Source organism: Chiloscyllium plagiosum, unplaced genomic scaffold (genome assembly GCF_037043375.1).
Source record: "Chiloscyllium plagiosum isolate Xiang-an unplaced genomic scaffold, Cpla_swu_hap1 HiC_scaffold_2, whole genome shotgun sequence".
In the NCBI taxonomy this organism is placed as follows: domain Eukaryota; kingdom Metazoa; phylum Chordata; class Chondrichthyes; order Orectolobiformes; family Hemiscylliidae; genus Chiloscyllium; species Chiloscyllium plagiosum.
The window spans coordinates 37,808,912-37,831,273 of NW_028270140.1; the positions used below are offsets into that span (position 1 = coordinate 37,808,912).

At 39.2% G+C, this 22,362-nt stretch overlaps 1 protein-coding gene across 1 annotated transcript in view; it reads right to left on the bottom strand.

Annotated features, from left to right (window-relative positions):
* The window catches only part of grin3a (glutamate receptor, ionotropic, N-methyl-D-aspartate 3A), a 144,620-nt gene that overhangs the window by 32,992 nt on the left and 89,266 nt on the right, over positions 1 to 22,362 (bottom strand). The window contains exons 4-5 of the mRNA XM_043715600.2: positions 11,030 to 11,175; positions 7,119 to 7,234 (exon numbers count right to left, since the gene is read on the bottom strand). Coding sequence (XP_043571535.2) covers positions 7,119 to 7,234; positions 11,030 to 11,175 — 262 coding nt within the window. The remainder of the gene's footprint in view (positions 1 to 7,118; positions 7,235 to 11,029; positions 11,176 to 22,362) is intronic.

Below are 22,362 nucleotides of genomic sequence, written 5' to 3' on the forward strand. Positions count from 1 at the left end.
TTACCCTCCTGCTCTTAATGTACTGACAAAGTATCTTTAGATTTTTTATGATTTTACCAATGTTATGTCTATACTCTTTTTGCTTTACTAATAATTTCCTTTTTTAAATTTCATTCCTTTACTTTCCATTCTGTTCTGGGCTATCTACAATATCAATTTTTTTTTATTTGTGACCATCATATACTTTCGTTTTCTGCTTTGTTTTACCCCAATACACTTCTGGATAGCTAGAAGATGCTAGATTTGGCAGAATTTTATTTTGTGGTGAAATGCTTACACTGTGTCTATAAAAACACACTTTTGAATGCTTCTTTACTAATTTTCCTTCAAGTAAAGGCATTCAGTCCACTTTAACCAAATAACTTCTGGACTTTGTACCATTGTTTATCCAAATTTCAAACTTTTGCTCCTGATCTATCTTTGCCCTTTTCCATAAGGATGCCCAGTCCTCCTATTACTGTCACTATTCCCACAATGGAGATATATTGCTACTTTCATCCACTTGCCTAGCCTCACTTCCTAAACTAAATCTAGAATTGTGTTACCTCTCTTACTGGACTTAGGTGCTGACTAAAAAAGTTCTCTTGAACGCTGTTCAAGAATTTTGAGTCCTCTGTGTCTTTCACACTGTTGTTATTCCAATTAATATTTGGGTAGTCTTCAACTATTATGCTGTATTTTGTATATAGAAATTTGCCAACATATTTGCTCTTCTACCTCTCTTCCATTTAGAGATCTTTAGTGCACCCTTTAAGTGTGCTGATGCCTTGTCTAAGTTGAACCCAGCTAACCTAATTTCATGATTTACTTAGCTTCTTCACAGCTTTAATTTATTCCTTAATGAATAATGCTACACTCATACCTTTTATTAATCTCTGTCCTGCCAGAAAACTCAATATCCAAGACTATTAAGTGGCCATTTTAACTCCCTCTTTAGGCCAAGTGTCTCCTCTCTATAATCTTGAGTTTTTGTAAGTGCCCAGCTATCACCTACTTAATCAATTCTAACATCCTTCCCCATGATAGACACCAAATTAGCTGTCCTAAAGTTTGCTGCTTTCTGTCTCCCAGCCTCTTGAATTGAGGAGCTTATTAGCTACTTTTCAGTGTTGAATATTTCCAGATTTGAGTGAATTTTGGAAAATTAATACCAGTGTATCTACCACCTCATTTAAGACCCTAAGATGATTCCCATTTGTCAGCTCTCAGCTCCACCAGTTTTGCCAGTATTACTTCTCTTGTGACAGTGACATTTCATGAAGTTCCTCTTTCCTTTTCACCTCACAACTTAGTTATTACTGGTATATTTCTTGTATTCTCCATAGTGTTGACTGAAGCAAAACATTTGTTTATTTCATGCATCATTTTCTTATTATCTACCATTAACTCCTTATTCTCACCCTCCCTGGAAGACCAATATTTATAGAGTCAGAGTCGTACAGATCCTTTGGTCCAACCAGTCCATACCGAACATAATCCCAAACTAAACTAGTCTCGCCTGTCTGCTCCTGGACCATAGGTCTCCAAGTCTATCCTATTCATATACCTATCTAAATGTCTTTTTAACATTATAACTGTACCCCAATCCACCACTTTCTCAAGAAGTTCATTTCACATGTGAACCACCCTCTGTGTAAAAGAAGTTTGCCTCTCATGTCTTCTTTATAATCTCTCTCCTCTCATCTTAAAAATGTGCCCCTTAGTCTTGAAATCCTTCATCCTAGTGAAGAACAAATACCATTAACTCTATCTACACTCCTCATTAACTTCTATCAGGTCGCCTCTCAACCTCCTATGCTCCAGTGGAAAAAAAAATCCCAGCCTTCCTTTTATAATTCAATCCTTCCATATCTGGCAACATCCTGGTAAATCTCTTATTAACTCTGTTCAGCTTAATAATGGCCTTCCTTTAACTGGGTGACCACAACTGGACACAATACAGTCCTTGACTTTAGTACTGCCTTATTCAGAGTCAGCTACCAGAATGGTGGTATCTCTGGTACTGACCCCTGTCAGCCTGGGATCGCTGACTAGGGCTATTAATGTAGTCCAGTCAGGGAACTCCTGCTGTGTGAGGTCCAGCTAGCAGACCTTGTTACAATCATTACACTTCTCCAAGTCCCATTTACAATGACTAAGAAAGTTGAATCCATGAAGGGGTCTGCGTAATTGACGTGAGTCCAAGGTTTACTCAGCCACTCCAGTTGAGGTTGGGGAGCTGCTGACAGTAATTTTTGTCCTTATTGGTATTCTGGGCACTGCCCCACCAACAAGGCTATGTTTGCATCAAAGCCTGGCTACCAGATATAACTTCTTTCCAACATCTTTATTTTGGAGACCACGGGATGGGCCCTGGTGGAGTTCAGCCAGTATTTGATGGTGACCTTTGTTTGGGACAACCACTCTTACTCCCTATCACAATATGACACCCTCTACTGCGAGCTATTCTCTCCGGGTCCAAAAAGGTCCCAGTTCTTGTTGGGACAGCCCTTTGTTTCAGTTTACCACCAATTTTTTCAGTTTTGAAAGGACTGGATCTTTCTGCATCCAAAGTCTGAAACTGTCAGCTGTGACTGGGAGCATGTCCAGAAAATGTAGCATCATTACAGACTTTTCCATTTGTGGGTACCACCGATGGTATATCTGCTAATGGGAGTTGGCTCAAAGCATTCACATTCGTTACTTGGCCTCCTGGATGGTGTTCTAACTTGTATTATATGCTCTCTGTATCAGAGTCTACCAGTGAATGTGGCCTGAAGCTGTGGGCTGCACTGCCTTGTCCTCTTTGATCAGACCAAGTAGGGGTTTGTGGTCCATGATTATCACAAATCTTTGTCCATAAAGACATTGGTCAAACTTCATGACTCTAATTATGACTGCCAAACATTCTTTTTCTATCTGGGCTTATTTAAGCTCTGCATTAGCCAAAGTCCTGAATGCATATGCTATTTGGGCATTTCTCTCCTTGTGTCACCTATGAGCTAATACCACCCCTATGCTGTTTGGAGAGGCTTCACATGTCAATACCAAATCTTTCTTGTATCATAGTGCACCAATACCTTACAGGATGACAGCTGTCTCTTTATTTCATTGTTAGCGAGGGCTTGTCTGTATGACCATTTCCAAGGTTGACCCTTTTCTAGGAGTTGATGCAATGGTGTCAAGATGGATGCCAGGTTATGCTGAAGTTTCCATAATAATTTACCAGTCCAAGAAATAACCTAAACTCTTGGACACTTATGGGAGCTGAGGTACATTTAATGGCCTTCAGATTAGCTTCCAACGGGTGTAACATGATCTTGTTGACTCTGTAGCCCAAGTAGGTCACTTGAAGGGGCCTGGAACACACATTTTCCCTTAGGCATACACTTGCCTTTGAAAAATGCCTTTGGGCTATATCCAAGCATTTTAGGGGTTTCTTATTAGCATTCTCTGTTATTAGCCCATCATCTAGGTAAATGGTGACCTGAAGGAGGAGACATTGAAAAAATGTTCTCATTTTCTGCTGAAAAATTGAACAGGCTGACAATACTCCAAAATCAGTCTTGTATGTTGGTACAAGTCCTTGTAGTTATTAATTGTAGCATACCTTTGATCATCCTGGTCTAAACACAATTGCAAACAAGCATGGCTCATGTCCAAGTATGTGAAGGACAGATGACAGCCTCCCTGCCAGCTTTGCATACCCATTCTTTATCCAGGGGGGTTGGGTATTTATACAGCTGCAGAAAGCAGTTACTGTTTCTTTAAAATCCCCACGTTGATCAGTCAGGCTTCAAAATTGGTACAATTGGTGCTACCCATTCCGTGAGTTGGACAGATTTAATGATTCTTGTATTTTCTAGTCTTCTGATTTCTGCTTCAACCTTTTTACCTGAAAGGCAAGTGGCACTGGGTGGGGCTTTCAGAATTGTGGAACTGCTTCCTGGTCAACATTCAAGGTGGCCTTGGCTCCTCTGATAGCCGGAAGTCCCTATGTCTTCCTGGAAGGCTAGTTTATTTAAGACTCCGGTCAGACAGACATTTTATAAGTAAAAAATATTGTGCCAATGGAGGTGATCTCTCACATCCATTTCACCCCATTAAGCTTAGGCCTGATCTTTTATTACAATCACTGGTAACTGAACCAGCGCTTTTCATAAGAGACCGAAACCAAAGTTGTACCCTTAATCTGTAAATGTTCTCTGGTACAGGTTTTCAGCCTCGCTGATGCCTGGTGCAAAGTTTAAGGCTGGAGTCCGGTCAAATTTTTATTAAATTCTGGTTCTATAATTACTTACAGGGCCAGGCTGGTGTCGATCTCCACTTGAACTGGATGACCATTTAACCAGACGTTTATCTTGAATGGTTCTGATTTTGATGTTGCTAAGCAATTTAACTGTGCCAAACCAGATGTAGGTGGACTTTGCAGGGTATGAACTCTCTTGGATATCAGCCTGTGAGTTATCTTACTCAATTTAGATCCAGTAGACTCTTTTCTTGCTGTCTCAAGTCTGCGAACTAGCAATAACTACAATGGCTTGCCAGCCAGAATCCTGAAGAAAACTTCAGCCATTTGGCTGAGGCTTGGCTTTGTTTTGGGGTTTTGCTGTGGGCTGACCTAGAGTTCCTCTGATCAGGACTAACGGGGGTGTCCACTTCCTCCAGAATACCCTACAAACTCATATGCTACACTTGCTGCATTTTCCAATGGTGAAGCCATTTATAGTGCCTGCTTGAAGTCCTGCTGGGCTTCAACTAGTTGGCACTTTTGCATGGCTACACCATTAATCCCACGTACCAGACAATCTTCAGCATCTCACTTAGGGTTAAACCAAAATCACATGCCTCTGCCAATTGTCTTAATCGAGTCAAAAGTCCTAACACGATTCCCTTAGTTCTCGAATTGCTGAGTAAAACTGATAGTATCTCTAATTAGTGCTGGTTTGGGATTGTTATATTGTTTAAACATATATCTGGCAATTCTTGAAAGGTTTTAGTATCTGGTGCCTCAAGGAACATGAGGCTCCTAATGACAGAAAAAATTGCAGCTCCACAGGCTCTCAGGAGAATTACTCATTGTTTTTTCATCTGCCACAATGTTGTTTGCCCAGAAGAAAATAACCCACCCTTTCCACATACTGGGCCCAGTCTTTGGCAGAGTTGAACAGGTTAATCTTCCCAACAAAAGCACACTGTCAGAAATGCTTACCCCAACTCAAAGATGATTGCTGTGAGCGAGTTTCTTCAGGATGGTGCTTTTTTCTTGTCACCACTGAAATAACTCCTCAGATGCCTGTATGTGTTACCAAGTCACCATTTATTTACATATTAACAGTCCTTAACTTTGGTACTGTCTCATTCAGAGTCAGGTACCGGAGTGTCAGTATCTTTGACACTCCTCATTTTTAGTCAGTCAGCCAGGGCTTCCTGATTGGGTTGTTAATCTGGTTTAATCAGGGAACTCATTGTTTGAGGTCCAGCTGGCTGACCTTGTTACAAGTCCTGTTGCTTACCTGCTCCTTTAGGTACTGCCCTATATAGGGGCCCCTCTGCTCACCACCACCAGGTAATGCTGACTGTCTGTCTGTCTCAGGATCTTCCACTCATATGATCCTTACCAACTACTAATCAAGAATCTTGCTTGGTACAAAAAGTCTTTGAGCAAAGTTGATAATTTAGTTTCCTTTGTGTTTCCCAGTCAGTTAACATAGATCACTACAATCATAAGGTGTGGAATGAGAGGCCATTTAGCCCATCGAATTTGCTCCATCATTCAATAAGACCTTGACTGGTCTGATGTTCCTCAACTTTACTTTCCTGCCTTTTCCCCATAACACTTGATTCCTTGACCGATTCAAAAATCTATCTCAGCATTGAATATACTTAATGACCCAGCCTCAAAGGCTCACTGCAGGAGAGAATTCCACAGATTTTCCACTATCTATAAGAAGCAATTCCTCCTCCTCTCTGCCTTAAAAGTGTGACCACTTGTACTGAGATTAAGCCCTCTAGTCATACATTCTCCCACATGAGGAGACAACCTTCCAACATCTACTCTGTAAAGTCCTCAAAGAATTCTGTATGTTTCAATAAAGTAATTTCTCATTCTTCTCTGTCACAGTCTACAAAACCTCTTCCATACCTGGTATCAGCGAAATGAACCTTGTCTGGATTTCCTCCATGTAAGTATGTCTTTCCTTAGATAGGGGTTTCAAAACCATTCACAGTACTCCAGCTGGCATCTGAGTAGTTATAGCAAGACCTCCCTACTTGTATATTCCATTTCATTTGAAACAGAGGCCAACATTCCCTTTTCCTTTCCTAAAGTTGGAATGCTAACTTTTTGTGATTTCTGTGCTGTTGCTTTCTGTAAGTTTTCTCTTCAAATAATATTCAGCTCCTCAATTCTTAGTTTATTGCCTCACATTATATTCCATCTGCCTACTGTCTTAACTTGTCTATATCCCATTGCAAACTCTTATGTAATCCCTAGCACTTTATTTCCTACCTAATATATGCGCTTTCCTCATCCAAGGCATTAGATTAGATTACTTAATGTGGAAACACGGACCTTCGGCCCAACAAGTCCTCCAAAGAGCAACCCACCTAGACCCAATTCCCCTACATTTACCCCTTCACCTAACACTACGGGCAATTTAGCATGGCCAATTCGCCTAACCTGCACATTTTTGGACTGTGGGAGGAAACCAGAGCACCTGGAGAAAACCCACAACAGACACTGGGAGAATGTGCAAACAGACAGTTGCCTGAGGCAGGAATTGAACCTGGGTCTCTGGTGCTGTGAGGCAGCAGTGCTAACCACCGTGCCACCCTCATTAATCTATGTTGTAAATAATAATGGTACCAGCACCGATCCCCATAGCAGTCCAACAGTTATAGGTCACCATTCTGAAAATGTCTCCCTTATCCTAACTCTCTACTTTGTATAGATAGCAAACCTTCTTATGTTTTTCCAAGAATCAATTTTTAAAAATGCATTGAATTATCTTTGATCAATTTGAAAAAGGTGTTTGAAAATTATGTTCATTCATCCTCTTTCTCCTTGCAAATGTGACCCATCTTGAACAAAGAGAATGTCTATGACACATTATGAATATTAATAATGAAAGACATACCTTCAATTGCAAAAGGTTTTCCAACGGTTAACAACTTGCAATCAGCATCAATCGAGACCTCGTAATCTAACAGTGCTTTGTCCATTATAAAGGCATCAAGTCTTTGAGGATCATTCCTAGGTTCAGAAGTTACATCTTTAATCAAGCATGGAACTGGTTTGAAATTTGCACCTACCATTCTATGCACACATTTTTGAATTATATAGAAATGATTTCTCAGCTGTATATTTTTACTGTCATTTTGTGAATGAATTCATCCACACTGAACCATTAGAATTCTTCCTGTTATGTCAGTGCTGGCTCTTTATAGGAGTAAGCCACTTAGTGCCACCGCTCCAACACACAGACCCCCTACCCCACCTTCTTCCCATGGCCTTGCACGTTCTTCTGTAAATATTAATTCAACATGACTCTTAATATCTCAATGGAACCTCTCCAGCACAAAACCTACATTCCAAATTAATTTGCTATGTGCATTGAAGAATTTAAGTCATTGAGTACAACTATTAACTGACAGTAGTATATAGTTAATTAATTTGAAATAGATGCATAGTCTTAGGGAGGCACTAGTCTTGATCCTCTAGCAATGTTGTATCAACATCACATTTCTCTCAAGCACCACACCTCCTTCTAGATATGTTTATTCATCTGATTCAATAAAGAGTTTCAATGCAAAATGAAATGTCACCTTTTCAATCAACATTATCAAAAGCCAATAAATCATATTATCTCTTAAACCATAGGTTGAAGGTAAAATATTGAAAAATGTACAGCATCATTGCACTTCAGCTAAAATTAATCTGTAGTGTTAGAAAAACACTTGATTGTGTTTATTCAGATCTTCAGCCATGTTCTGGTTTGACCTTCCATCAAATCATAATCAATATTTAATGTTGTGCTTCAACTCTTGGGGCGGGGGAGAACAGCTACATGATTTAACCTGTCAGCCTTGGCTCAATATTTTCACTTCTGCCTCTGAAGAAAACACTTCAGGTTCAAATCCCACACCAGACACTTGAGCACAAGTGCATATCAAAATGTTGAGTGTAGATCAGACAGATGGAGTGAGAGATGGTTTTATCAGGTTGGAGGTTGCACTTCAGTTAATTGGCATAGTAGGACTGTTAAAGAAACTTAAAATGGCATGAAATCCAAGTGGTCAAATGTTCACCAACACCTTAAATGGGGAAGGCTTAAGCATTTCAGAATCGCATGAAGTAGCACATTTCAGTGGCAGGGAAATTATATGCTCGCAACAGCAATGCAATGAATGTAAGGCCTAAAATTCTCAACGATTGAAGTCATAAATGAATGCCAGATCTGCTTCCACAATTTCCTGACTAGAATAACAGTTTCTTTAAGTGGCCACATTTCAATTTGGACCATTGAGGTTTGTGAGTGGGTTAAGATAGCAGCTGTGGGAGTATTGATAGAAAGATGGCATGAGGTCAGCTGACTATAATTCCAAACTCTGACTTGACCCTTGCCTGTTTCTGGTTGAATGTTGAAATATGTACCTCTGCCCTTTTTCCTCAATCTTCATCTCAACATTACCACAACTTGTGACACTAAGTCTCTGGTCTGAACCCTGATCTGTTATATGAATTAACTGAACTCTGACAAAGTGACATTTATAGCAAAAAAGTCTTAAGCTTTATGGAGGTGATGGTGGGGGAAGACATGGTGAAAAGGACAGCAGGATTTGGGTTGGAAGCCCCAAGATTGTAATCTCTATTGGTCACATGAATTTTGAAGAGTGATCATTGTTGCACCTTTGTCCTGAGTTACATAGAATAAATAAGTAATAGCCCATCAAAAATATGTCAGGACGTTATGGGAACATGTCAATGAGAAATTAGATTAAAATAATTTCCCATTTGTTACACCAAGCTACATGATTTCACTCGTTACTACTTTTGATAGATGCAGTGTTAAACATAATAGCAATTCAAAGAAAAATGCAGTCAGGTAATTTTTGAAATGTTTCTGATGTTTCTCTGAAACATTATTTTTTTTCAGGTGTTTCTTAGAATGGAGTTTTTCATTGCAATATTTTTGCTCATAAATTTACACCATGAGTTTTTTGTGTGTTTTCAGTTACTCCATTTTAACTGGCTGATATAGATAAGCAAGTCTACAGAACTGAGTCAGTACGCTCTGATTCACAATGGAGGCACTGCACGAGGTGTTCTGCAGATTGAAATGGGTTCCAGCCAAACTGTTTGCCATTCTCAGAATGGCCAGTAATTCATGATTACCTCACTTTACTTTCTCTTTAAATCCTCATATTTAATACACACACTGCCAATTGGGATGGATACATGCAACATGCAATATAATGGCCATTAGCAGTCATTATTAAAATTATAGAATGACATAGCATAGAAGGCCTATCATGCCTGTCAGCTCTTTGCAAAAACTGGCCAATAAGTTCCACTCAAATGCTCCTTCCCCAAAGCCCTGCACATTTCTCTCCTTAAAGAAAATATTCAGCTTATTTTTGGGAAATTAATATAGAATCAGCATCTGCTGTGTTCCAAACCATAACAGCTTGCTACATAGTTTAAAAAATACCTCTTAACTTCCTTCTGATCCCAGTCTTTCCAAATTCTGTACCATGACCTGCATATTGGCTAAATTGATTTTTTGGGTCCCTGCCTACATAAAAGCAAGAGGGTTGTAAACTGTTTTGATAAGTATGGTATTTTTGCTCCATTGTGCAACCTTTCCAAATAGTTGCATCCCTTTCAAATTGCATCCACACACCATTTTAATTGTCCCACCTCTCCGCTTGCCCAGACAGCTCCCTTACACAGGCAGAGGGAATACTGAATAATTAAGGAAGTCGGGTGGCCGAGAAAAGTGGAGAGCATTCAAAACGTTTTAACTGTTTGCTGGTTTAGCTTGTCTGATTTAAGGATACAGGAAATAGGAGCAGAATTGAACCAAATGGTCCATTGAACCTATTCTGCCATTTAATACAATCATGGCTAATCATGAGTTTCAATTTCACTCTTCTGTGTGCACTACATTTATTTAGATTCCGAGAGACCAACAATCTATCGATCCCACCACTTTAAATTTATTCAGCAATTGGACTATCCAAAGCCCTCTGGCATACAGAATTCCCAAGATCCACAATCCTCTGAGTGAAGTAATGTTTCCTCACCTTGGTCCAAAAGGATTGGACTATATTGTGAGTTTGTGCCACTTTATTGTGAGATTCCCAAGCCAGGGCAAATATCCTCACAACTTTCTCTAGGGCTGTGAAAAATAGATCCAGTATCAAAATAAATTCTGAGCTGATTTTTTTTTTTTGCCTCAGTTATTGCTGAATTGCCATTTAACATGTGTGCTCGTGATGGTGTTACAGACCACTCAAGGAACATACAAGTAGTCTAGACCTAGGGATAGTGATGGTGGAGGGTCCAATTTTCTTTCCATCAGATGGTTTACCAGGAATCTGTAGCCAACCCTACTGTCTGCCTTTAGCATGAGTTAAAAGGATTTCCAGGTTGATAGCCAACTTGTCTGGGTGCGTGATGAATGCACTTTCCTCGGCCTTTAAGTCCTGGAGTGGAACAGTCCCTGTCTCTGTCTCAGAAGCTCTGAGCTCACTACCTACCAGCAAATACCAAATAAATAAACACGCTGATGTGGTAAGCATTGTAGCTACTGAAATGTCAACTCCTCTTTTTCTCTTTATAAGATCTATATGACTTGCTGAGCATTTCCAGTGTTTATTTCTTATTTTATTCACTGGGCTGTACTTGTGATACAACAAGTTTCACGGAACAGGATGGGATCAAAATTAACATTTGGGAAGAAGCCAAAAACTGCAGAATGTGTATGTTTGCTTGGTAACTGGACACAAAGGAGTTTGATAATGTGGAATTGGAAATAGTACTTACTTCAAGTATTTCACACCATCTGGTGTTGTTGGCACATCATACCTTCTCATATATTCATTCATCTCTGGGAAACTTTTCTTCACGTAATCCTCAGCGCTGCTTTCCCGTACAGTTGCAAAACGGAAACCTTGGGATGGGTGGTGGAGCTTGAAGATACAGTTAAGGCCATGAGCACAACAGAACATAAAACATTTTTTAAAAAAATCCCTTCAGATATTTACCAAACACGGTGGAAAAATTGCTGAAGGTTTCAGAACTAATGCAAGATTCCAACTTTCTTTGGACTGCAGAGATGTCAATACCATGCCCCACAGACATCAATTCAGTTTCGGCAAAATTAATCAAAGAACAATTTCTCAGAGCAAAAAGGCTGACTTGGTAGGACGCACAGTGACTATTGTTAAATAAATTTAGTAAGTGGGAGCGATGCTACATTCCAAATGCAATGAAAACCCAGACATGAATCATTCCCAGTTGCCACCTTTCATTTAAAATATGCCAACTTTTATCCAACCAAGAACTGAAGTTCTGCAATAGGAATTTTGAGAGGTAAAAGGTTTGCCAATGCCTTGCTTTAATATTCTTACTCTTCAGATTCTTTCATGACTCCCTAAGCAGCGAAAGTCAACATTGAGGGGTATTTTGTCGGGGGGAGAGGGGTAAAGAATCACAATTGTTATGGCACAGGACTACCTCCAATGTAACTATATCACTCTTTTAAGAGGGCCAAAACTGTACACAGTATTCCACGTGTGTTCTCATTGATATCTTGTATGGTTGAAGCTACGCTTCCCTACTTTTATACTCCATTCCCAGTAAATGCCACAATCCGATTTGCTGCCTTATTATTGGTTGTACCTGCACACTAGTTTTCTGTAATTCAGACACAAGGACAAACAGATCCCTCTGCATTGAATCACTTTGACGTTTCTCTCCATTTAGATAATTTTGGCCCATCAAGTCGAGACTGAGAAAAAACATTCTAAATTTGCGTTTGTCCACAAAGGACAAATGTGAACTAGATAAGGTTTACAACAATCGATGGTATTTTCAAGGTCACTTTTACTGAGCCTATTTTTCAATTAATTATGTTGAAATTTCACTAATTGTTATGCTGGGATGTAAATTCGTGCCCAAGATCATTTAACCTCCAGCATCTGCAGTCCTGGCTTTCACTCAGTAACCCACTAGCCCAGGCGAGAGTCAAGATTAGAGTGGTGCAGGTCAGGCAGCATCTGAGGAGCAGGAAAGTTGATGTTTCGGGCAGGAGCCCTTCATCAGAATAGTGGGTTACTGAGTCCAGTGACATTACCATGACATGCCTCTAATACGGGGTTGCAGAATTGACTAGTGGAACCTCCTGACCTCCTCTCCCATCGGTAGAATTCTGCGCAATGAGGTTTACCCACCCTCATCAGACCCACTCTTGTGTGGTATCCAGCAAAGAATATAGGCTGCTTCCAGAAAGGAAGGAAATTTTGCTATGACTACCGGTATGGAACTGAGGTCTATACGGAGGTTTTAAAATAGTAAGCAATGGCTCAGAACAGTTTGAAATATCGATATATACTTGTGTGATGAATGTGAATCTCTAAGCTGCTGGACAATCTATGTTTTAACATTTAAATATGAATAGTCCATAGAAATTATTGTTATATAGCAATATAAATTTTGTATATAACATGAGAAGAAATGTACAATGGCTAATTTTACATTTCTGCGTTCTCTGTAGAGGATTGATGATGAAAGGATATGGGTAGAATTATCACGAGACTCATCGCTTAAAAAATGAATAATTTGGAACTTTTAACTTTATTTCTTACTTACTACCTTATACTGAGAAGAATTGTAATGTTGAACGTTTAATTTATTTCTTTATGTTTATATCTTTTACCTCAGGTTTTGTACCTAGGTGCCTTGTATTAAGATGGCACTGGGAATAGGGACATTGTAAACTTTTCACTGTACCTCTGTCTCTGTACTTGAGTACATGTGACAATAAAACCTAATTTGAATTCTTTCAAATGTGCTGCTTGACAATGGGGCTCCTTGACAGTAGTGCAGGCACACTAACTAAACCCTGTGCATTCCAAATGCTTTTCTTATCATGTTCTCTGTGTACCCTTTTAGAAATTGGCCCAGATATTCTGATTGTCACAGTCTGACCCTCTTGATGGAGCTGAGTTGGAAGGAGTTGCCCTGGAAATTAAAAATTATGAAGGACAATTTCCCTGTGTCTGAAACCCTCCAACAAATTGCTTGATGTCAGATTTCAGAGAGTTTCAACTTCCTGAAATTGAATAGTTTCCCAGGACAGTTAGAGGATTTAAAATCCTGGTCTTGTTGCCTTGCAATGATTAAACTGAGCACCCCACTCATCGCTTCACCTTTCATGTTGATAGGTTTTAACAACAAAAAGCCACTCTGAAAATGATTGAGACTTCTTATGAGCTGATCAACATGGAAGGGCTTCAGCCCAAACATGGTGAACGTTTGTGCATATAAATGTCTCTATTTTGAAGGAACGTTTCTGGTGAAATCTTTTTGATCCACCTGAGATGGCTGACAGGATTTAATACCTTGAATCGAGTCACTGGAGTACTGTGCTGGAAATCCCTGAGCCATCACAAATGTAAAAGGATTTAATCAAAGTCCTTAATTTACCTGACTAATGAACTCTATTAAAAGAAAACATTCATCAGGTTTCTAAAATTAACATGAAAACAAAAGTTATTTATTGCAAACAGATAAATCTGCAACTTAAATTCCACCATTTTTTTAAAAAATCAAATAAATACAAACGGCCACACAGACAAAATGCCAAACATTACAGTTGGTGAAGGAGCAATATAAGGCCAGTAATGCACAGCTTCTGCACCAGTTTGGACTAAAGGCACCAATGAGATGTTTTGCTTAAGTTCCTTTTGATTTTTGTGAGGAGGACTCATGACAATAGACATACCAATTCTTGTGCTTTCTTTCACAAGTTGAGGATTTGACCTTTCCTTGCAAGACTGGAATTTTCAGAGAGAAAGTAGCTCGCTGCTGAGAAAGATGTTATCTCCTTTGCACGCTGGGTGCTCCTGTTGTATTATCAAACACCAAGCTTAATCAATAAGTTTCTTTTTTATGCTGAGTACTCCTGAGCACACACGCAACTAGTCCTGGTTGGTAAACCAATCAAATGTCTGTTTCTGGGCAAAACTTTCACTAGACATACCCACAGAGCCAATCTGTCTAAGTCTTCACAGCTGCTTGAATGAGGCCTCCCTGTACAAACAATAGTGTTCTAGCAACCTTCCTTCTCTTTAAAACTGCAACATCTTCTACAGTCCTTGCATTTAAATTGTACATATTATCATTTTTAAATCCATAGTCCAAAACCAATGTAGTAATCTTTATAGTCTTTGGGGTGAGACTTAAACCCACATCCTTGCAATTCAGGTTTGACACTGCTAGTCCTGAATCATGACTGCTCAGTGCCAAATCACCAAACTCAGAATGACCTTCCCTCTCTAAACTGCAGCTAGGTTCGCAGAAACGAGAAGCCATCTCAAAATGATTATTTTCCCAAATAATCTGGAGTTGCATTTGAACTGCAACCTCCTTGAGTTAAGTGTCCCAATGATTCCAAACATCCTTCTTTATGCTGTAAGGTTTGGTTTCAAATGGCTTTCCAAGGATCTTGCAACTTGGTGCAATAACATGCAAATGAACCCAGCAAGTTAGAAACACAGGAATGTATAGATTTGGTCACTGGTCTTCCTGACCATGATCAATGGAGATTATATTGTGTTGAATATGGGGTCCCTTTTATAAACTAATTTTTTCCAGTATTCGCCTGTGTACCATGAGTTTTTTTCATTTAACATTTATTACAACAGGAGTTCATTTTCCAAAATTCTACTATATGAAAATAAAAATTACCAAAAAAAAGGACATGGTGCCCACTGAACTGGCATCAACTGTTTATCTGGCACCCTATCTGTGCCAGATTATCTGTGCTGTTTTTGAAATTAAGCTGAGCAAGAATGGCAAACTAACCCTTAGATGTAGTGGGACAGTGGGCAGTCAGTCATGACATCAGTTGATTGTCATCCATGGTTTGGGCAAAAGCATTTGGACAATTGACTAACAAAGGCATTGACACTGTCTGTATAAATATGACTTAACAATAAGTGCCAAGCTCAGACAGGAGTACTTCAGATAGGACGCCCTGGAAGAAGTACCTAGGCCAATGTGCGCTGGGGTCAAGGAGATTAGAGAAACCTAAGCCATGCTGGAATGACCGTTGGGTCTGAAGAAGTTAAGGAACTAGATGAGGCATTTGGCTACTTTAAAACACTGAAAGTAATGCATCTTTCAAGTTTTTAAGTCACCTTGTTGACGTTTATTCTAGTCACCTCTATAAAGCTGACCATAGCTAAGATATTAAAGCGAAGGGATATTAAGACACACAACGGGACAATGCAGTTCACCAAAAAATGGAAAAGGGACTGAAGCTGTCCACCAGTTAGTTAATTATATTACCCATTGGTAACATTGTAATAACAACCACCCTTTTCCCCTCCACCCTTATTTAAAATCAACCAACTTTTTATTAATAAAATCGAAGTAATACAACCTTTAAAATCTAAGAATAAACCTAGATACTTAATTATCTAAAACCAATTAGTTTCACAAATCTATCTAATATTTTGCTATACAGATAGTCCTTTAGCCATTGCTAAAAAATCTAAAGCATTTGAGAATCAAAAATGTCAATTGGGATGTTCCTTGGGCGAAGACTTTAAAATTCTGAATCCCCAACTGATTCATGAATTCGTTATTTTTCTTTGCCCATTTTCCCCATGCACCCATCAAAAGGCCACAAAATGATTGTGTAGTCCCTTTAACCAATTCCATAATCTGGTTTGACAAATGCTTGTATCTATCAACTTTTTTGTCCCAAGCCTTCTCTTATTACATTATCCTCCGTTTTCAAAATGAATTGTCACACCTACAACTAGAACCACAGAACCTTTCTGGAAAACTATAATAGTTTTCCATAATTTTCCCTCTTCAACTCTTTTATGGGTTTCCACAAAGGTAATTCAACTGAACTTGCCCACGTATTGATACAATTTCTCCACGATCTTCTTGTGCCTCTTAATCCTCACATTATTGTACTCTGGCACCACCCAGAAATGTGTGGCATTGTCGCAAGTAGGGCCTTGCATCTTTGGCGTTCCTTGTTTACAATCATATAGTCATCCTGGTTGGATACAAATTGCAATGTAATAACAAATTATTAATAAACCTGGAAATTTTCATATCGGATGCTCATGTTGTTGGAATCCACGTGTTGGAAATCTTATCGTTCTTAAAATCTGTAATTCCCAGCCCTTGACGTTGTTGGTTACTCCTTTTCAATAATTCTATCTCTGTCCAGACTGTGTAATTGGAAGTTGGCATAATCTCAAGGCCTCCTCCTTATTGCTGTCTGATTCGCCTTTGAACTGCAAGCAGTCATCTTCAGGCATCCAGATCTCGTGAAGGACCTTTTTAACCTTGTTAATGCCTTTATATCTTCCATATTGCTCCCCTTACTAAACTGGAAAGAGGCATAGATTTCCTTGTCCAGGGCACTTTGAAAGACCTTGCGCTTCCTTATCACTGTGGTAAGGATTTGAACTTACAATTTAGAGATACCTAATCCTCCATCTCTATTCCGTGTGTACAGGATGTCATCAGTTATTGCTTATAGTAGATGTAAAGTCTATTTTAGAAAAACCCGAATAAACATGTCCTGCCATCGTAAAAGGTTCTGTGATGCTTCAAATGAAACAAATAATAACACATTCAGGGACTAAATTACATTCTAAAATTCTGCATGCTGATGAAACCACACCAGGGCTGGGTTAAATCCATGCTGGAGGATCTGTGCAGAGACCAAGAATAGAGGCAGGGGCGGCTGCAGAGGAGAGTTCCTCTGAGGGTAGATCTGGTAGGCAACAGTTATCACAGGAAGGTGCCCAAAGAGCTATCCTCAGCTGACAAATGAAAGATGGACCAGAAGGAGAGGAGGAAGAGTGAAGAGTTCCTAACATATTGGCTAACGAGCAGGATGCTGCCTGCACCGCTTAAACATGATTGAAACACTTGTTCCAACAGCTTGTTTGTCCTCTGGTATAAGTGAACCGTGCCAAGTTGTCACAGATGTATTCGTGATCTAATTAACTAATGTATCATCTCGAAATGGGGAGTTGGCAGAGTCTCTCATATCTGCGTGTACCAGTTTCCTACCATAGTCCAAAGATGTGCATGTTAGGTGGATTGGCCATGCTAAACTGCCTATCTTGTCCAGAGATGTGTAGGTTAGGTAAGTTAGCCATGAGAATAAGGTGGGGGGTGAGTCTGGGTGGGATGCTATTTCGAGAATTGGTATGAGCTTATTAGGCTGGCTGGCCTATTTTCACACTGGAGGGATTTTATAAAAAAATTCTATAAACCATAATTCTTAAAAAAAAACTCCAAACTGTAAGAAAATTTACAAATGGTTGACTGCCTATACTAGGTAACTATGAACTATGAATCCCTGCAGTTAACAATAGTTCAGTATCTCTAAGAACCCTGATTTGGAGATGCTGACAGTAAGACTTTTGCACGTTGCAATGTTTGGCAGAGTTCCTGTAAATTTTTTTTTCTTAAAAGAAAAGATGGTTTCAGAGCTTCCATTGGTTGGACAAATAGGTTTAAAAAAAGTAAAATTATTACTGGGCTATTCAGTCCTTTAATTATTAGATTAATTGTTTAATGTTTATTTGTGGTGCACTATTTTTGTAATGAATTTATATTCCAAAATGCGCTTGGAGCATTGATGCAAAATATTTGTCCAATTTCTCCTCAAAATAAATTCTATACTGAATGAGACCAAAATGGCATATATTTCCATTTGTAATACCTCCTGTAAGGTTGTGGTCTAACTGTTGTTTTTCAGAAAATAAAATGAGTTGAACTTTATTCCAGAAAACACTTCTCCAATGCTATTTTTTAAAACAAAATAATATGTGGTCTCCAAAATGAAGCCTTCCTTTGTAGAAAAGCAGCAGCTTGCCAGCAAAGTGATAATCTCTTGTGACTTTGTCACTTACAGACTGTAACGACTCATCGGTTTCTCCTCTTTTTATAAGACAAATCATAATTTATCCCTACAGGTATGTCTTGCATGCATGCTTGAATGAAAAATTAATTTGTGCCATGCTAATTACCCACAGTCATAGCTTATTTAGGAACATGAAGTAAAATAGTTTTTGCTGTAGACTTTGCTGTCTGAGCTGATTATCAAAAGCCTTCATTAATCTTTTGCTTAGACAATCTGCTGTTACAAACATTATCCGGGATTTTGGGAAATTTGTTGTTTTATTTTGCAAAACTAAGTCATGCTAAGAGTATGCATGTATTCATTGTATACCGTATGTACATCCACCACTTCCTCTGGCAGTTCATTCCATATACTAACCATTCTCTTTGTTTAAAAAGAGTTGCTGTGCATGTCCTTTTTTTAAAACTTTCTCCTCTCACCATAAACACGCCCTAGTTTTGAACTTCCCTCCCTTAGGCAAAAGATACTTGTCATCCACCTTATCTATATCCCTCATGATTTTATAAAGCTTTAGAAGGTCGCCTCTCAACCTCCTATGTTCCAGTGGGGAAAAAAAAAGTCCCAGCCAATCCAGCCTATTTTTATAACGCAAACCCTTCATTCCCAGCAACATCTTGGTAATTTTTTTCTGAACCCTCGCCAATTTAATAATTATCTTTCCCACAGCAGGGTGTCCAGAACTAGACAGTGTACTCCAGAAGAGACCTCACCAACATCCTGTACAACCTCAACATGACGTCCAATTTCTATCATCAAGGGTCTGAGCAATGAAGGCAAACATGCTGGATGCCATCTTAACCAGGCTGCCGACCCAAGGCATAAATTTCAAAGAACTATGTACCTGAAGCCTTAAATCCCTCTATTATACACACTACCCAGAATCCTACCATTAATTGTATAAGTTCTGGTCTTGTTTGTTTTACCAAAATGCAATTCCTCACATTTACCCAAATTAAATTTCATCTGCCACTCCTCAGCCCATTGACCCAATTGATCAAAATCTCATTGTAATCTTAGTCAACAGTGAAGAAGGTTATCTATGCCACCAATTTTGGTGTCTTCTGCAAACTTACTTACTATGCCTTCTATATTCTAATAAATCTTGTATATAAATGACAAACAAAAGTGGATCCAGCACTGATCCCTGTGAAATACCATTGGTCACAGGCCTCCAGTCTGAAAAACAACTCTCCACCATCATCCTCCAAATCTTACCATCAAGTCAATTTTGTATCCAATTGGCAAGTTCACCCTGAATACAATGTGATCTAACTTTTTACTAATTAATCTACCATGGGAACCTTGTCAAAGGCGTTCTTAAAGTCCCAGTAAACAACATTTACTGCTCTGCCCTCATCAATCATTACGGTTACTTCCTCAAAAAACTTAATCAAGTTTGCGAGACATAATATCCCTCGTGCAAATCCATGCTGACTATTGCTAATCATTCCTTGTCTCTTGAAATTATATCCTATCTTTCAGAATCACCTCCAACTTACCCACCAGCAACACCATGCTCACAGGTCTATACTTCTCAGCCTTCTCCTTATAGCCTTTATTAAATAAAGACATAACATTAGTCACCCTCCAGTCCTCTGGAACCTCATCCACATTTACAGATGATACAAATATTTTTGTTGAGGGCCCTGCAATTTCTTCCTTAACTTCCCACAGTGTCCAAGGATATCATTGATCATGTCCTGGAGATTTATCCACCTTTTGGTTTCTAAGACCTCCTGCACTCGCTCTTCTGTAATGTGAACTGTTTTCAAAACATCAATATTTATTTCTCCGCCTTCTCTAGCCTCCATTTCTTTCTCCATAATAAAGACTGATGTGAAATGTTCATTTTGTATGTCTCCCATCTCCTGAGCATCATCACCTAGATGACCTCGTTGATCTTAAGGGGTCCTATTCTCTCTTTTTTAATTGCTCTTTTGCTCTTAAGGTACTTGTAGAATCTTATCTGCCAAGGCTATCTCATATCCATTCTTTTCCCACCTAATTTTCCTCTTTAAAATGTTTCTGCACCCTTTATACTCTTCAAGACATTCATTTGATCCCAGTTGTCTGTAACTAACGTATGTTTCCTTCTTATTTTTGACAGGAACCTCAATAACTTTATTCATCTTACCAGCCTTACCCTTTACTCTAATGCCTCTGAACACTCGTTATCACACTTTTGAAAGCCGCCCACTTGTCAGTCATCCCTTTACCTGCGAAGAGTCTACTCAAATCAATATTTGAAAGTTTTTGTCGTGTACTATTAAAATTTGCCTTACTCCAATTAAGAACATTAACTTTAATTGAAGGCTTATCCTTTTCCATAACTATTTTAAAAACTAATAGAAATATGATCACTAGTCCCAAAGTGTTCCCCTACTAACACTAAGTTCTTGTCTCGTATGAACACCAAAGAGGCGGTCAAGTTTTAATCCTTCTCTAGTAGTTACATTTACATATTAAGAAAACTTTCTTAGTCATAGAGATGTACAGCATGGAAACAGATCGTTCGGTCCAACCCATCCATGCTGACTAGATAACCCAATCTAGTCCCACCTACCAGTACCCGGCCCATATCCCTCCAAACTCTTCCTATTCATATACCCATCCAGATGCCTTTTGAATATTGCAATTGTACCAGCCTTCACCACTTCCTCTGGCAGCTCATTCCATACACGCACCATCCTCTGTGTGAAAAAGTTGCCCCTTTAGGTCTCTTTTATATCTTTCCCCTCTCACCCTAAACCTATGCCCTCTAGTTCCGAACTCCCCCACCCCAGGGAAAAGACTTTGTCTCGTTATCCTAGCCATGATTTTGCAAACCTCTATAAGGTCAGCCCAGCCTCCGCTCCAGGGAAAACAGCACCAGCCTGTTCAGCCTTTCCCTATAGCTTAAATCCTTCAACGCTGGCAACATCTTTGTAAACTCTTTCAAGTTTCACAACATCTTTCCGAACTCCAGTACAGCTGCAACATGACCTCCCGAACCCTTTACTCAATACTCTGACCAATAAAGGAAAGCATACCAAACACTGCCTTCACTATCCTATCTACCTGCGACTCCACTTTCAAGGAGCTATAAACCTGCACTCCAAGGTCTCTTTGTTCAGCAACACTCCCGAGTACCTAGTGTATAAGTCCTGCAATTGCCAATACCTTTTATAGCCAATCAGCTACTTTTGAAGTGCAGTCTGCTGTAATTCAGGAATAGCAGCAGCCAATTTGCAGAGAGCAAGATCCCACAATAAACACAGTTTATGGACCCTCTCACCCTCTCTCTCTCTTTTGATTTGAGGGATACAAATATTGGTCAAGATGCTCTTTAAAATAGTGCCATGGAATCTTTTGTATAAAGCCAAGAGGGTAGCTTGGCCCGCTCTCCATAACTTCTTGTAGAATTGTACCTCGATTCAATTGAGATTTGTAGGTCCTGGAATGGGAACTGAAGCCATAATGTTTGATACATTGCTGCAACTCAGCAACAGTCACCATTGATATCAGAGATGAAGGACTGTGGAAACAACATGAAGTGGCTTTGAGTTTTACATATCAACTTCCTAAGATGCTTTGATACATACATTCTCCTTTTTATCATCTGGGATCATATCACCTTTTAAATACATCTGGAAAGTCAGCTAGCCTGTAGCATTCCAAGTCATATAATATTTTTGGCTGCCCAACTAAACATTTTTAATCATAATAGCTTTTAAAAAATCCCACCAGCTATTTAAGAATCTTCCGATTCATTTTGTGAATGTACGATAGCAATTGACACTACGCGGCTATAATGGTGTAGATGTTCCAGTCACTGGGACTTGATCAATTGCAATTTGCCCACCATGTCATATGTTCACACTTCTAATCTAAGACGTGAAAAATTCATTTTGAATAAAAGTGAAAAGCAAGTGCTATTTTACTGATTCATTGGCCTAATATTCAGTTCCATTGACCTCCATGCAATTGAATATTATGCAGGGGACATAACAGGAATCCAGAATTGGTTCCCTCCATGTGATGACTAGTCAGCATCTCAATGTCTGACTTTGTGGAATTGATTTCCTGTAAATGATCATCTCTGCAGCTGGGTTTCAAAGCCCATTTTACCATTGTATCTTCAGTAAGTATTCATCCATCTTCAAATATTGTCACTCTTCTATCCTTGCCCCATAAGTTCGCATCCAATGGT